General features: G+C 41.8%; 2 protein-coding genes across 6 annotated transcripts in view; both read right to left on the bottom strand.

The window, feature by feature from the left end:
* Nucleotides 1-964, bottom strand: part of LOC308336616 (copine-3-like) — a 30,054-nt gene extending 29,090 nt beyond the window's left edge. For both annotated transcript variants that reach the window (XM_080794044.1, XM_080794045.1), the window contains exon 1: nt 929-964. The gene's annotated coding sequence lies outside the window, so the exon portion shown is untranslated. The remainder of the gene's footprint in view (nt 1-928) is intronic.
* Nucleotides 401-16,401, bottom strand: LOC308336614 (copine-3-like). 4 transcript variants are annotated; one of them, XM_080794039.1, is made up of 17 exons: nt 16,281-16,401; nt 12,837-13,006; nt 12,062-12,241; nt 11,793-11,885; nt 10,969-11,040; nt 10,679-10,756; nt 9,484-9,573; nt 7,055-7,153; nt 6,668-6,754; nt 6,279-6,338; nt 5,294-5,427; nt 5,076-5,130; nt 4,754-4,805; nt 3,964-4,097; nt 2,949-3,203; nt 2,263-2,390; nt 401-1,818 (listed from the first exon to the last, which is right to left on the bottom strand). In XM_080794039.1, the coding sequence occupies exons 2-16, from the start codon at nt 13,002-13,004 to the stop codon at nt 2,265-2,267; spliced, it is 1,683 nt and encodes a 560-aa protein (XP_080650165.1). In that variant the 5' UTR covers nt 13,005-13,006; nt 16,281-16,401; the 3' UTR covers nt 401-1,818; nt 2,263-2,264. The 4 variants fall into 4 exon arrangements, with proteins under 4 accessions (XP_080650165.1, XP_080650167.1, XP_080650166.1 ...); XM_080794041.1 differs by having other exon boundaries at nt 2,970-3,203; XM_080794040.1 differs by having other exon boundaries at nt 11,811-11,885.
* Nucleotides 16,402-16,750: the final 349 nt, after the last annotated feature.

The following is a 16,750-nucleotide window of genomic DNA, read 5'->3' as shown; positions in this document are numbered from 1 at the left end:
ACACTATAGCGATCCTCTTCTTTCAGCGTAAACTGCACATTTTCATGTTGTTCATGGACTATAACCAGCATGGATTCATACATACAGTGGTCATGGTTACATGTTCATGTTGAGTCAACCAAACTCATCCCCCCCCCTCTATAAATAGCATCATTGTAGTGATTGACCTTTGGGTCATACCATACCACAATGATATAATATATACAACATATTGATAAATTAACTCAGCTGTGTGGCAGCTAACATGTAAAGCGCACGCGTGCGCGCGCGCACACACACACACACACACACACACACACACACTGATGCTTAGTCCAGTTACCCTTGGTAAACTTGATTTACCAGAACGCATTTCTTCTTCTTCTTCACACACACATGCACACACACATGTAACGGTCTGTTAGTGGTTGGAATTGCTTTACTCTTTTTCATACAATACATTTCAACCAAGACAACATGCAATTTTCACCCATTTCTACTAGTAACAAAATAAAACCAGTATGTGTAAAGGTTATAGTCATAGTGTATAATTATATGGTCACAACGATGAATTAACGTTAACATCGTTACGATGCACATACGAGGCACATTGGCAAGATAAGTTTAAAAATAAAAAAACGCAATAATAATACATAATAGTAATACAAAACACCGTTTACAGTAACGTTACACAGACACACAAAACACAATATTTGAATGACGCAATATCAAAGATTGTTTATATGTGGAGCCCAGTAGCCCACAATATGCATTCAGTCAATTTAGCGTTGCGTTTTTGGTTAGAATAATGGCAGCCATGGGCTCACAACAACACAAATACATTCACAATGTCACTCTGGACACAATACAATAACCAAATTAAATGTATAAGTGGTACAGAACGTGCTGAAATGTCCCCAAAAAGCTTTAGATAAAATAATAATCTCACCTTTTCACTTCAGTTCTGTGAGTTGTTAGCAACACCCATGACAGGAAGACTGGTATGTGGTGGGCGGGGTCTTAACTTCTCTTGGGTGCGTTTGTTGCACGTTACAGAGACACCCGGCCCAAGGCTACAGTGGCCTACTACAGACATCCAAGCAGGGTTGGGTCAGACTACAAATGTAGTCAGTTGTTTAATTAATACAAATGGCATAGCATTTCTAACGCAATCCCCAGGATTATAATATAAAAATCAACTAAAAAATAACTTTTGGATTCAAACATTGGAAATATTGCACCTTAATTGCATCAGGATAAAGAAATGCCATATTATGTTAAAGACAATAAAAAATGTAATCAAGCTTACTTGACAATATAACTATAATCTAATTTAACATTTGTCTGTATAAAATATGGCCTGCTTATAGTAACTTTTTTTCTTTTACATGTAACCAATTATAACCCAACCCTGAGAACATGTACAGTATAATGTAAACAATTACAAAGCAACAAAGCAAGCTCAAATAAATAAGTCATTGTCTTGTCATAGATTGTTTTTGTGTATGTACATACATACACAAAAGCCAAGGATAATATTTTGCATTGCAAAAAGATGAAATTTGTTTCAATCCAGTCTCACCCCCTGTGACTTGCCTGCATACATTTGTATACATGTAAATTCTTATTTTCATCTTAAAGACACTTGATGTGTGTAAATAAAAGGCAATGCAACAACGAGGTTAGAATGGTCATGCAAACGACCCTAGAAATCCAACTTCTGGAGACACAGTGATTATGAAGATCCAGGTCCTGTCTGTAGTTCCAGACATTGAAGTTGAGTTCTTGTACATCAGAGACAAATGATCAAACAGCTTACCAAGAATGTCTGCCAACACACTGTAGAGAAAGAGAAAAGAGAATAATAAGAAAATGGGGTACATAACCACATCATGTCCCCTTTTTTTACGATTCTGTACAAACGTACCATTTTGAAATTTGCAGCGGCAAGTAAGCAACATAAAGTATAGAGGATGTGCACGTGACATCATCATCAAACCAGGAAGCTATGCAGGAACGCCTATACTGAGTGGCAAAAAACTACTTTCTGGCCTTGACAGCTCATACATCCACACAGAGAAGTCCTATCTGATCGCATTAAACAAAGTTAAACTATGTTAAACTCACTTTGCATGTTGCTTTGCCACTCGATGTGCCATTCACTTTAAGCATGCGCATAACCTCTATTGCAACATTTTTCCACATTCAGGGGATAACAAATAGAAATACATGAGGGATAAAAAATAAACCTGAGACATTTTGGGTTATTTTTTACTTCCTTACCCTTATTTAGGAGTAGAGAAAACCGATGAGGTTTCATTGGGAGGTTTCAGTTTGTATAAGTTGAAAAAGGAGGAAACTTGGTCCGGCAACTCTGCGAGTACGCTCTGCGCCAGAGCCTGCCTGTTCGCCTGCAATGACAAGATAAGGCATGGGGAAATGAGGTGGGCTCCCTGGGGGGGATTTATTAAACTTGAAGTGTTTGGTGTGTCTTTAACCTTGGAGGTAAAACGTTTAACAATGTATAACATGAAGGGCTGTATTTTGCGGGTCTTAAGTACTACTTAAGTAGTGTCTTATTCCCTAACTTGAGTAAACTAAAGACCTGGAGGCGTGATCTGGCCACTCAGAATAGCCAAATGTACTAACAATTTAAACATACATATTTAGTCGACTAGGGGTCTAGATCTGCCCCTGCCAAACATATTTTCGCCTAATGTTGGCCTCAAAATAGGGATGCTAGGGTTCATGTGGTTACAGAGATCCAATGCAAGGAGTAAAGTGTGATATTGCCAAGAAGGTTCGACCAAATTCGGATGAAGCATTAGTGCTGTTGTTTTTCTTTTCTTTGGTTATTATTGTTTTGCTTTCTTTATATCAGTAGTTGTCTTGTAATGTTCATTGTTGTCTTTTTGTATATTTGTATTGTCATTTGTGTGTAAAAAGGAAAATAAAAACCATCGACCAACCATCATGTCAAGCTTATTTACTTGGAACTGTCTGAAGGGCACGAACTGGACGATGTCTCGCAGGGCAGGATGACCGCTCGGCGAATAGAGGATTTTGTCGTCACTGTCCAGGAACTCCATGGCCTCGAAGTCTGCGTCGCCCACCCCGATGATGATGATGGACATGGGCAGCCGCGACGCCTCCACTACGGCCGTGCGCGTCTGATCCATGTCTGTGATAACGCCGTCGGTGAGGATGAGCAGAACATAGTATTGCTGCAGTGGAGGAGAATTTGGGTGGAAGTGGAAATAAGACAAATGAGCATTTGTGCCTGTCGTAGACATGCGCAGAGCAAGTTCAGTCAGGGAACCTCAGTGCAGAACGCTGCCGGCCGTTAATTGGGCCGCCTCAGTATCACACTCTCATCCACATGATTCACTCAGCCAATCACACACTCACTCCATCTTCATACCGGCTACTTTAACCGGAGGTTTGCATTTCTCCTCCTGCTTCCTTTCTTGCTGCTGCTGTATCAGCGCGCTGCTGTATACAAACCTGCTGCTCACCCACCTCCACCCCAGCTACCACCTGTCGTTTTTAATCTACTGTTTAAGGTACGGGGGATTCAGAGTCCCTATGGTCGGGACTGATGCGCTTGATCTGAGTACCTAAAAAGCAGATCCAATACATCGCCAAACCATAATAAATGTATTGCTCATCTTATATTCAATAAATATATGTTCCATCCATTCTTGAGTTGTCCTGACTCCTGACTGAACTAAATAACCCATAGATTCAATATGCTTTTATGGCCCATGCTATGGATATGCATTCATACCTGCTTATCATAATCCTGTGTGGATATTATACCGATTAGTTGTATATCATTTTAGTGGCATTACGAAACACTATACATTATACCATAATGAACAGTGAAGCTGACTTCAAGTAAGACTTTATATCCAAAGCTTACAATCCCCAAAGCGGTAAATTAAATCCATCCCACATTTCACGGGATGGATCGGCTATACTCACAGAAGCAGAGTTCTGCTGCAACGCCTGCCGGGCAAAGATGGCGGCATGGTTGATGACCGGGGCGAAGTTGGTCGGACCGAAGAGCTTCACCTGGGGAAGACACTGCTGGTAGGCCGCCACCACTCCCTCTATACCTAAAAAAACACACGTGTGAAGAACATAAATGGCAAAAACCGCATCTACTGTACACTACAGCTGGGGCAGCGGTGGCTCAGGGGCAGCGATGGCCGAACGGTTTGCGGAGCGGTCTTGATACCGGAAGGTCGCTAGTTCGTATCCCCGGACCAGCACGTTAAAATTACCAAGTTGAAGTGCCCTTGAGCAAGGCATTGAACCCCTACCATGAAATGTTCTATGAGCAGGGCCTGGCTGTAAACAAGTTCTTGAGCTTAGTCCAGTTACCCTGGGTAAACATAGTAACTTTGCTTTGCTTTGCTTTATGGTAACCGCAAGGTTGCCTGTTCGAACCCGGGCTCCCCCAGAGTTAGTGACGAAGTGTCCTTGAGCAAGACACTGAACCCCAAATTGTTCCTGATGTGCTGGCTAGTGCCTTGCATGGTTTCTGCCACCATCAGTGTATGAATGTGTGTGTGTGAATGGGTGAATTGATGCACAATCTATGTAAAGCGCCTTGGATAAAGGCGCTATATAAATGCACCATTTACCATTTTTTATTCACTATGCACCAACATGTTTGAGCTTGTAGATCTGCTAGAACGTAGTTTACTATTTTCTGATCATTGTAAAAAACAAACATTTTACAGATGACAGCAGTGCGGGTTAAACTTACCAGCACAAAATGGATTTGAAGAGTCAAAATTGATCGGAAATTCATGGGAAACCTGTAAACATCAAAACAAAAAGGATCTTCAAAAATGCAATGGTTCAGGTATCAAACGTTTTGATATGACACCTATGTCCTTGGATGTTAATGTAAAATAATATTATATGTTCTTTGAGAAAAAAAACCCATCCAGAATTTTACTAATAATGTGCGCAATGTCAACACAATTGATAGGATGGGGAATGTTTATTTCCACCAGTCCTACAGCTCAGGTATAGGTAATGATTGTATAGTGAAATTATTAATGGGAAGTGATGCTTTTTCATACATGCCAGGTAGGTGGGATCTGGGCTCCGAAGCCAAAGACAGGAAACATCTTGTTACTGCACAGTAGAAACAGTAAGAACAGTGAGTGGCTGGCAACAGTATATTCATAATAAATGACGACGACAACAGTTCATTTTCCCCCCCCTTTGGCTACATGGTAGAATGTTTACTTAGACTTTGTGGTTGTAGAACAATAGGACAAACCAGGGCTGGTCTCACCTGTCATAGTCCTGGATAACACTGCCCACGGCCCAGATGGCTGTCAGGTACTCATTGTAACCCTCAGGGTTGATGTAGTGGAGAGACTGAGGGGTCCTGGGATCCCCATTGGAGCCTGTGAAGTCTATGGCAATCTGACAAAGAAAGGACCAAATACAAGTACAAGTCTCAGATCTGCATACTGTGATGGCAGTCTGACAACGAAGATGCACCAAACTCCATAGAGTATTTTGTCGAAACGTTCTTTTTGTTTGGAAAAATAATTAAGCAAGTCATGTTAGAAGCGAACACCGCTTCAGTTGGTTAATCACATGACTGGTAGGGCTTTGATCATTTGCCTGAAGTCACTGACCATTACTCGGGGGTTGTTGTGGTAGTAGGTGTTGCTCTTTATATAAATCAAACCCTGTACACTCTCCACTGCCCCCGCGGCCACCTTTAGGGGGTAGGAGCAGAGCAGGAAACAAAACCTTGCTCTCTGCTGCCTCCAGGTCGGCAGGGTGTCCTCGACGCAAGGTACGCAACGCAAGCAAATTATGGTTGGTAGGCTCGGGATCAGATCTCAACCCGACGGAACGAGACAGATCACGTAACTGACGCAACGCAAGGGAGACATTTCTCTCACCCTCCGTTGCGTATGTATTCTTGCGTCGATTACGTTCGACTCTGCAAGGCACTTTAGATCTCCATGGAGCTGACCTGTTCTGACATTCCACATGTTGATCTGACCTCATCAAACCCTGTACCCTCAAGACACGCTCCATATATGGCCAGTACAGAATTCATTTAATATGTTGATCTGACCCCCCCCCCCCTGCCAAAGCGCCAGCGCTAGCACCCAGGCATGCTTCTCGCCCTCAGGGCGTCTTACTGGTATAATTACATTACCATGTCAACAATTAAAATCAGTCAGTCAGCCATCAATCTTCATTTGTACAGTCAAATAGAAAATCATTTATAGATAATATTATATTCATAAACTCACTGTGAAATTGAGCTGAGTGCCTCCCATGATGTAATCCAGGAAGGTATACTCCTTCACCACCTGTAAGGTTAAACATCAAATAAAATAAAGCCATCTTGAAGTAATTGCTGTATGATTATAAACCCATCTCACCACACCCTGGGCAAGACCTAAGCGGAAGTTGCGGGATTTTAGCGGAAGTGAAATCGTTGATGCTTTACGAATCAGTTTACATTCTCCGCGAATGAAACAAGTGTTGGTCGGGAAAATATCGTATCCAGGGGAAATACATTTGACGGCTGTTCCGGAGGATACAACCGCCGATAGCTTCTCTGCCTTAGGTTGTGACCAGGCTTTTCTTTTCGCAGATAAGTAAGCCTGGGACCGAGGCTAATCTCACCATTACCTACCAGACACTGCTTGATGCCTATGACCCCCGAGTTAGTGTAGCCTCTCTTCTTGTGCAACTTCTTTCTGTTGACACATGAAAATTCAGCCTGGGAAAGAAAAAAGAACAGCCCCATGTTTGTGTCAATTAGTATTATGTATAGTAAGTGAATTATTATTATGTATATAAATATAATATTAACCAATTTTGGGCGGGAACCCCTTTTGGTGTTTTAAACATTATGTTATAATTTAGCTATTGAAAAATAGCAGGTCTGCTATTTTTTTTAAATCGCAAAAATGTGGCGCAAATCTTTGAATATATATTCTTTCAAAGTGAATGTTTTTAACTCAGGTCTAAATGGGTTAATACATATTTAATAATTAAATTGCAATATACTCAGGCTTACTGGGGAAAGGTGTGTTCCTTCTTGCATTAGTGGGAGTGTCGTCTCAAACTCGCCGATCAGTGAATGGGAGCCGTTTTCGTGATGGTCGTAACATAAAACCTGGTGGCAAACAGAAGAACTTAATTAGGAGATGATAAAATAAAAGTTCCAGTAATATGGATGGTTGACTTTTGCTATGATTTTTATTTACTAGCCCTTCCGTTGTGACCTTGTGGCCGCATGGGGTACTGCGCCCTGGGTGCGTTTTCACATTTTGAATTCACTAATAAATTCATTATTAATCATTAATGTGTGAAATCGAATGGGAGTGATTGGTGTAGGCAGTGAGGAGATACGGCGGTGTTTCTGACAGACACGCACACACACACACACACACACACACACACACACACACACACACACACACACACACACACACACACTTTGTCAGAATTATAGTATGATGATGATGATGATGTACTGTTAGTCTGATAATTATATCATGCGTTTTTAAGTATTGCTTATTACGATTATATAATCGTTAATTTAATTGTGGATCAGGATTCAATTTGATGTCATCGCTAGGGACACATGCATCAGTAAAGCAGGAACTGGGGATGGCAATGAAGAACCGGGAAGTCTGGCGTGGCATTGTGAAATCCATGATCTCGACCACGGTCGAAAAAATTATGATGATTTCTGAAAGTTTTAAATACTGTTGTGTTTTTGTTCTGTGTCACATTCTGATCCTCAGTTCCCCTTTTCAACCCCCTTATCAACACCAGCCATCCACATTGCTCCTCCTGTCTCCAGGCCTGTCTCCAGGACACTCTCTGAAAAGTTTGAATTGCACTCACACACGTTTGGATTGTACTCACATGCTCTATAATCAGGGGCATCATTTGGGGATGGAAACTGCCACCTCTAATTCGGTTCTTTTAGCCACTTTCAATATTTTCCAAAATGTATATATTTCTATTGTCAAAAATAGCAGATCTATAAAATAGACTTGTAGGCATTTTTTAACTGGGGCTTAAGCAGTGACTATTTTGCCATGTAGTTTTTTTTTCTGAAATGACACCTCTGACTAGAATTACAAAATAAAAGATACACAAACTACAGCTAATCTACTTGGATTATCAATTACATTCCAAAAAGTTAAACGAAGCTTAAAGCAATCACATTTTATGCACAGTACAAGGCTTTGAAATACATAAAATTAAAGCTACAATCGGTGAGTATTTTGTCAGTCGTCTCCCTCTCCTGACAAAGACAGGTAATTGCAACAATGTCCGAACTACAATAAAGATGGCGTTGCATGTAATGTCCAATCTGTTGCACGCTTTTAAATAATGTTTACCAGGAAGGCGGGAGAGAGAGAGGTGATGACATGATGCATGCAGCAAAGGGCCTCAGGTCGGATGCCGGGTGCAGGAAGTTAACACACTGAGCGGCAAGGACGGAGTTCTCCGTTCAATCAATTAGTAACGTCTTTACGCAACCGGCCCGTCGTATAATTTGCACGGTAGAGCCATCTGGGAAACTGAAGGTAAGCAAGACAATTAACCCCTAACTGCAACCCTGGCACTGCCCCCGGAACAGACAGATGTCATGCATGACGTGCATTATGAATATTTCTATTCATAATTATTGTTATACAGTGTTGTTCAGTAAAGTAGCTCTTCACCGCACCGACGTTGAAAAGCATCTGTTGCCAAAGCTCTGCTGTTGAATGGGCGGTGGGTACGCTGTTGTGTCGTAGGGAAGGGTCAGATATTCATGCTTCCCTACGATCGTTGATGCTTCCCTACGACCGTCGTCAATCTACAGTAGTCTAGCGGTTTGGCGAAGAGCTACCTTAAATGGGGTCTTCCTGTCTCCAGTTCTTTAGAAAAAACATATAATTTCAAGAAAAAGTATTTTGTGTTTACTCAAGAGCCTGAAAGATGGGGAGACCCCTGGCATTGAACAATGATTCATATCAAAATATAGAGCTATATTAACACTAATTTTAACAAAAAATAATTATTATTATAATAAGTTATAACTATATAATCTTATTATAATAAGATTTTAGCTTTAAGTTTACTTATCGGGGGGGGGATAAAATAGGACAAAGAAAAATGCGCACCTTCTGGGAATAAGGCATACACACACACATCCAGCTTGTCAGGCAAATGCCCCTTCGTGAAAAGCTGGTGGGAATAGTGTAATGTCAAATGAAAGTCACATGAATTCAGTTCGTTAGTATGTTAGTTAGAGAGTACAATGTTAACTTAAACCATTACAAACTCTTCCAAAAACACCAGAGGTAGTAGTAGTAGAATTATGGTTTCAGGAGGATGCATTGTTATTATGTTAAAAAGATGCAATTTACATGGTCTGTTATTTTAAATAATTATGTATTATCGAAAAGACAGATTATTGCTAGACGTGTGTGTGTTTTGTACCTTTATGGGCCTCTCCATGTCTCCATCACAGAGAGACTGTAAGGGGATCTTGAAGGGTTTCCATATTGGATTCAGGTTGCTCTTAACCACCTGCAGGAAGAAAAGAACAGGAAAGGTCATAAAGACAGGACACGTTTTTCGCAGACTACAAAAATGGCGAAAAACGCAGCAGTGTGCACGCAGAGACCTTAAAGGTCTTTGCATACAGAATGATGCAATTCTGACATTTGCATATGCATCTGGAAAAACACAGGAATCGAACTGGGTTTGATCGACAGCAACAATAAGCAAGGTAAACACATATCTAGGATCATAGCTAAACCAAGACAGAACCTAATAGCATAAGTCTGAACAATATATATTTTTAATTTTAAATGTATGTCGCCTGTTTGCTTTAAAAAAAAATGCAAATCAGACAAACAGACTGCGTGCAATGATTTCATAATCATGCATTATTATACTGCCCAACCCCTAAATTCTACATCAACACTCAACTTTATATTTTATACATTTTCTTTCTGCCACTTTGTTAGGAGTGTGTGAGTCTGTATGGAGTTTCTTTACCTCTGTTCTGTAGAGTGTGTGAGTCTGTATGGAGTTTCTTTACCTCTGTTCTGTAGAGTGTGTGAGTCTGTATGGAGTTTCTTTACCTCTGTTCTGTAGAGTGTGTGAGTCTGTATGGAGTTTCTTTACCTCTGTTCTGTAGAGTGTGTGAGTCTGTATGGAGTTTCTTTACCTCTGTTCTGTAGAGTGTGTGAGTCTGTATGGAGTTTCTTTACCTCTGTTCTGTAGTGTGTGAGTCTGTATGGAGTTTCTTTACCTCTGTTCTGTAGTGTGTGAGTCTGTATGGAGTTTCTTTACCTCTGTTCTGTAGAGTGTGAGTCTGTATGGAGTTTCTTTACCTCTGTTCTGTAGAGTGTGAGTCTGTATGGAGTTTCTTTACCTCTGTTCTGTAGTGTGTGAGTCTGTATGGAGTTTCTTTACCTCTGTTCTGTAGAGTGTGTGAGTCTGTATGGAGTTTCTTTACCTCTGTTCTGTAGAGTGTGTGAGTCTGTATGGAGTTTCTTTACCTCTGTTCTGTAGAGTGTGTGAGTCTGTATGGAGTTTCTTTACCTCTGTTCTGTAGAGTGTGAGTCTGTATGGAGTTTCTTTACCTCTGTTCTGTAGAGTGTGAGTCTGTATGGAGTTTCTTTACCTCTGTTCTGTAGGCCAGTTGCCATTTATTTTCTGTCTTCTTGTAGATCTCCAGGAACGGGTCCGACCACCACAAATACTGAAAAAGTACAGTAGCTCACGTTAATTTAGCCCTTAAAGGCCAAACCGCACCAATGCAACTACCTAGTTACAATAAAATTTAAATAAAACGTTTTAAGGACAGTCCACACCAATGCAACTCCTTGCAACTGCCATTGGGGATAATGGTTGCAGGGAGTTGCATCGGTGTGGTCTGGCCTTTATTTCGCTGTCACAAATAAACTTTGGTACCTTTTTGTCCAATTTCCGGGCAAATACTTCAAAATTGGCCACCCTGTTGTCAGTGATCTCATCAGCACATATCTATAAAAGAAGAGATGTCATTTAAAAACAGGAAGTTACACTCATACTTAACTAGTTATCTAGTTTCCCCATGCAAAATGGTTTTAACATGTAGTCTGTGAGCCTCTGTACCAATATGCAGGGAATAATTCTCAGTGATTTTTGGGAAAGTATACACCCCTAGTGCTAGAAAATATGTGATAGCATTGCAACAGTGGTAGCTTTCTGTGTGTTATCACCACATTCATAACCGCATGCCAAAACACACTTTTCAAAATTCAGTTCAAACTGATGGTTTTATCTTTATTTTTTCGAGGGGCACTAGCCCCTCCTATGTCCACCTTTGAAGGTTTGTGTGAACACAAACATTGAAGACAAAAGTGAGGATGCAAATTGTGATTGGCCAGAATGAGGTGATATGATGATAAGAGAGCCCCTCACTTCACACGGGTGTGATTACATTTTTTATATAGTTTTGTTATTGATCATCACTCTTTGGAAAATGGAAGGCATCAGACAAAAATATGTTTTTCTGAAAAGTTGTTAAAATTAGCAACTCTAGAAATTGTATCTATGCAAGCAGCGGTCTGGACTAATGGTGCAAGTAGTTAAGAGGAGTTGCAACTACGATTTAGGTGATAAGGTGACTGGGAACGGTGGTGAGCGGTGGTTGGGAAAGTACAACATGATGTCAGGGATAGGCTGTTAAGCAACAACTCACTTCTCACACCAGCAGCACTTCTACTCATGCACTGTGATGGTTCTATACTCACTGTGATGGTTCTACTCACTGTGATGGTTCCACGGCCCGCAGAACTTTTGTCCTTCATCTGTAGTGGTCGAGTCAGCCTCTTGCAGGAAACAATCTGGGCACAAAAAGCACCGATCAGAATCACTGAGGTACCATTTAATGAACAGCTACATACAGTAGCATAGGCTCACCTTAAGCTCTTATCTAGACTTTTATATCCTGATATCTCCTTCTCATCTAGTGATAGAGGAAAAAAAGATATACAACCATCGTCCGTCAACGTCTGCTCACCTGGCCCAACGTGCACTCCAGTTCCCCCAGGAAGTCGGCCTCTCCGAGGTCATGGCTGTTGCTGTCGATGTCGTAGAGGCAGAACTTCAGCTTCTGCACCATCTCAAAGTAGTAGTCCATCACAAACTTCTTTGAGAACTTTGGATTGAGACAATTCAGGACCATCTCTGTGCGACCAAACTGCCACGAAGAAAACAAAATATGAATTAGTTAAAAATATATATATTAATACTGAGCACATAATGGAAACGTGCCCATTGCATGGTTTACTGAAACCAAATTAAAAGGTAGACTTTTAACCCCTCTGGCCTGCTACTAAGGACGGTAACAAGACAACTCACCCCGTTTCTGTTTCCCTCCCAGAATATTCCCCAGTGAGGGGTGGGATAGGCTGGACAGCAGACGGCTGGACTTTGAATTTCTCTAACTATAAACTTTCATGACAGCAGACAGCCTAAGTTCAAATATAATTTATGAAAAGCTACTACAGTGAAGTCTGTTCACAGAAGTTGTTGTAGGATATGTGGGGATTATCTGACGAGGTAACATTTGAGGGGGCAAAACCTTACATATACTAAATAATAATAAATTGTTTATAGGGTCAATATAAGTAAAATAATATATCCTTTCCACAGGAGTATCTTTTTATATTTTTCCAAAAAGAATACAAACAGCCAATAGCATATTACAAAGTTATCCCCCTCACTGGTGAAAATTCCGGGAGGAAAAACGGGCAAGCACAGGGGTGAGTTGTCCAGTATTCCTAAGGACTAACCTCATACCACTGGGCCCCTGTGGTGTTGGTGTACATAGCACACAGCGGGTCCGACTTGGAGAATACATCCATGTCCAGAAGATGTTCACATGAGACGGTCAGCTCCACCTTGGTCACACACTGATTAAGGCCCAGGCCAGGCACGGGTCCTCCACCTGCTGTAGCCATGGCTGTTGAACACAAACACAGGTAACCGTTATGACAATCCGTTAACCCATTCTGACCTGAGATCAGATTTAAAAAATGTCTGTTTGAAAATGACAGTTTTCTGAAAAAGCTATGTTTCTATGTCAGTCGTTTTTCAAAAAATAGCAGACCTACAAGCTCGTAGCACGCCACTCGGTGGCGCGCTATGAGCTTGTAGATCTGCTATTTTTAAATAGCTAAAGCATAACGTAATGGTTTAGGTTCCCGCCTAAAATGGGTCAATTCATCTGAAAGCTCACGAATTACAGTAACTATAAAGCAAGCGTGGGTTGGGAGAAGAAGATGTCACACACGACACGGCTTTATTCTGAAGTTTTATGCACACAAAGATAGGCATTCTCCGATCAGGTTTTTTGGGACCGATCCCAGATTGTTTTTCTCATGATCGGCAGATAGTACTGATCTTGTGCGTAAGATGGAAACCCACGTCAAAACTGTTCCTGTGTGTGTGTGGGGGGGCCGGGTGGAGGAAGGGGAGAATGTTTAGGCCTGTCACAAAGATGACTTTTATACCGTCCTGCCCTGCTATGTACTGTACACACCTCCCTTCCCTGTATGTACAATCTATGTTCAGAGTAAACAGTGAAACTACAGTGCCATTACCTGGTCTCCCATCTCCTTATCATTCTATATACTGTAAGTAAAGATAATTACTGTAAGTAAAGTAATATGTTATATATTGACAGTCCCTGTGTGTTTCCCGTCATCTCCCGTCTCCTTATCCTTCTATATAACTATATAACATAAATGGTGTAGCGTCAAAGTCCTATTACTTTGGCTACTGGTTGCCCCGATGCCGAGGATCTATAGTTCAGACGTGTGATAAAAAGACTGATGACCAAACGTTGACTTAAAAGTTCAAAAAATGTTATTTAGTCACTGTAACTTGTATTAAATAAAACAAAAGAGTGTCAAAGCCATATAAATCAACCGCCTATGTCTCACAGTCAAAAAACTGTTTGCCTTCACATCAGAACAACAACAGAGCATTCAATCAGGTCTCATTAATTAAATAACCTGGCCAACCTTGGCCTTGACCAAGCCCTTGGAATGATGTCATCAAAAAACATGGAAATAAAAATAACAGAAAATAAATGGCTCTTACAAATGGTATAAAAGAACGTTTTTTCCAGATTGCCGATCACAGATAGGGTAGATCGGCGAGTAATTTGGAGTGAATATCGTCCGATCAATCACTGATCGGTGGCCGATTGATCAGAGCATCATTACACCAAGAGCATGCATTCTGTACAAGGGAAGTCACATTTACTTACATGACCGTAAGTAAGATATACGAGTCCTGACTCATTCCGGATTGTGAAATGTTATTTTGCGAGTTCATTCTCAATACAAGCGAGCTGCAACCTAGCCTGGTAAACCATCCTGGTCACATGTATTCACAATTACCATGCGTCTTCTCCTGCAAACTGGTCTGGCCCCAAAAGTGCTCGATTGGGCGTCTTGCAGAAACCAAAAAGTGGAAGAGCCAATCAGTGTCTGTGCTCACTCAGGGCCTGCTTTGATTGGCGGGATGGTTAACCAAGCTAGTTGCCCCCCCCTCCATCCACCCAGAATCCTCACCCGCTTCTCTAGTCTGGACCCAACTGGCCTGTTTTGTTACCGTCTGCCTGACTGCCTCACTAATCCAATCCAGTCATCACAGTCCGGACAGACAATGAAGCTCTGGTCGGTCGAATACCATTCCAGTGCATAGCCCCCCTTGGTAAGGCACATGTGACGGTCATGCCATTTACGATCATCCTGCCTGAGGCAGAACAGAGACAGTAGCAAGGTATAAACCTTTAGTTATGACATCCGCAGCACAAGCCACAGGTAACGTTATGGAGGTGCCACAGAGGAGCACCTTTGTCAAATGACGGTGCTTGAGAACCTAAAGTCCACAGACCTGGACCTCCTCTCTATCCCACCAGGGAGACCAAGCGAACCTTTGGGGACAGAGCCTTCTGTGTGGCAGCGCCCACCCTGAGGAGGGCAGTGCCCACCCTGAGGAACTATATCTACCCCAATGGAGAGCCTTCTGTGTGGCAGCACCCACCCTGAGGAACTATATCTACCCCAATGGAGAGCCTTCTGTGTGGCAGCGCCCACCCTGAGGAACTATATCTACCCCAATGGAGAGCCTTCTGTGTGGCAGCGCCCACCCTGAGGAACTATATCTACCCCAATGGAGAGCCTTCTGTGTGGCAGCGCCCACCCTGAGGAACTATATCTACCCCAATGGAGAGCCTTCTGTGTGGCAGTGCCCACCCTGAGGAACTATATCTACCCCAATGGAGAGCCTTCTGTGTGGCAGTGCCCACCCTGAGGAGGGCAGTGCCCACCCTGAGGAACTACATCTATCCCAATGGAGAGCCTTCTGTGTGGCGGCGCCCACCCTGAGGTTATATCTATCCCATTCCCAATGGAGATTGAAGGCTGCCATGAAAAAGACACCTATTCTCTCAGGCAGTAAGTAGTTGTTTTGTTTCGTTGTTCATTGTTTGTTATGTAAAGCGTCTTCTTAGGGTTAATGATAAGGTGCTATATAAATTCAAGCTATTACACTTTTAGTGCTATGTAGTTATAGCACCATTTCGGTTTAGTGTGTTATGTTATAAACATAGGATGCTAGGTAATGGTATGTTGTTCCCTTGTCAGTCTATTTATTTTGTTGTAGCTCATACTTTGTAAGTTCCTTGGAAGCAAGTGAGTAAAGATGTAAAGTGTAATAAATTAAACTGAAACTGTGGACAGACCCTTCTGGCTGCACGTAAGCAAAACCAAAGGCAGGACAGAAACAGGCAGATATGGTTCAAACTGTATTACTAAAGAGAAAATTACATACACAAACACATTATATCTGTTCTTCTGCTATATGATTAAGCATAGTTAGAAGATTATGTGTGGATACTACTACTAGCCAGGGATGTGAGTCAAATCAAATCTCACATACAACAGGTTCTGGACTGTATCATTCATTGTACAATGTAAAACGCATATAAACCCCAAAACAAAAACCGTTTAATGGCGTTAACAACAAACAACATTAGCTTGTAAACTAAGGTTGACAGCAACGTTAAAGCTAATTGGGTAGGAATACAAGGATAGCCCACTGCCCAGTGCCCACCCACCCATGCAGTCCCTGAGACACCCAGATAAAACTGACAGACGAGACAACAAATTAAGTTTACACCATCAAAGTTCCCCAACGGAACTTTGATGGAACAGAATTCTTACCCGAAAGTGCTTCCTTTGACTTGAAAGTGTAGTTTGTGTGTGATCTGTCCTGTGGTGTTGCAGTGGGACTTCTTCCCAGGCACGTATAGCGGTGTGATGCCAAATGACAGCTGTGTGTGTGATGGTGGGTTGGTGGGTGTGGTTTTTGACGTGAATTACCGCAACCCTGGAGTGGGCGTAACCGTCGTATGACTAATAGTCACGCGTACATACAATATGTATGACTTACGAGAAGTTAATTCCTATATCCTCTTATATTGTTGCAGTATTGCGGGGGTCATGTAAACCTTTCTGGCTGTAGGATATACTAAAATAACAGCAACAAAGGGAAACGTTATAAATATATTATCGTGGGCTAAATGTACCAATGTGAACTCGGCCGGAACCATATGGTGTACGTCCTTTGTTTCCCACCGACGGAAGGTTTTTGGGAAGCAAACAGATCCGGGGTGCATTCAAGATGTTAAAGA

This window comes from Protomyctophum bolini (genome assembly GCF_963924005.1).
Source record: "Protomyctophum bolini genome assembly, chromosome: 21".
Taxonomy (NCBI): domain Eukaryota; kingdom Metazoa; phylum Chordata; class Actinopteri; order Myctophiformes; family Myctophidae; genus Protomyctophum; species Protomyctophum bolini.
This window is presented reverse-complemented; position numbering and strand designations above follow the sequence as displayed.

Bases quoted from the DNA above. Each gene is read 5' to 3' on its own strand.
- LOC308336614 (XM_080794039.1), bottom strand. From the start codon at position 13,004: ATGGCTACAGCAGGTGGAGGACCCGTGCCTGGCCTGGGCCTTAATCAG. The intron at 4,098-4,753 runs GTAAGTTTAACC...GTGTTTTTTTAG, and splicing joins TTCAAATCCATTTTGTGCTG to GTATAGAGGGAGTGGTGGCG. The intron at 3,204-3,963 runs GTGAGTATAGCC...CCTCCACTGCAG, and splicing joins TGCAGCAGAACTCTGCTTCT to CAATACTATGTTCTGCTCAT.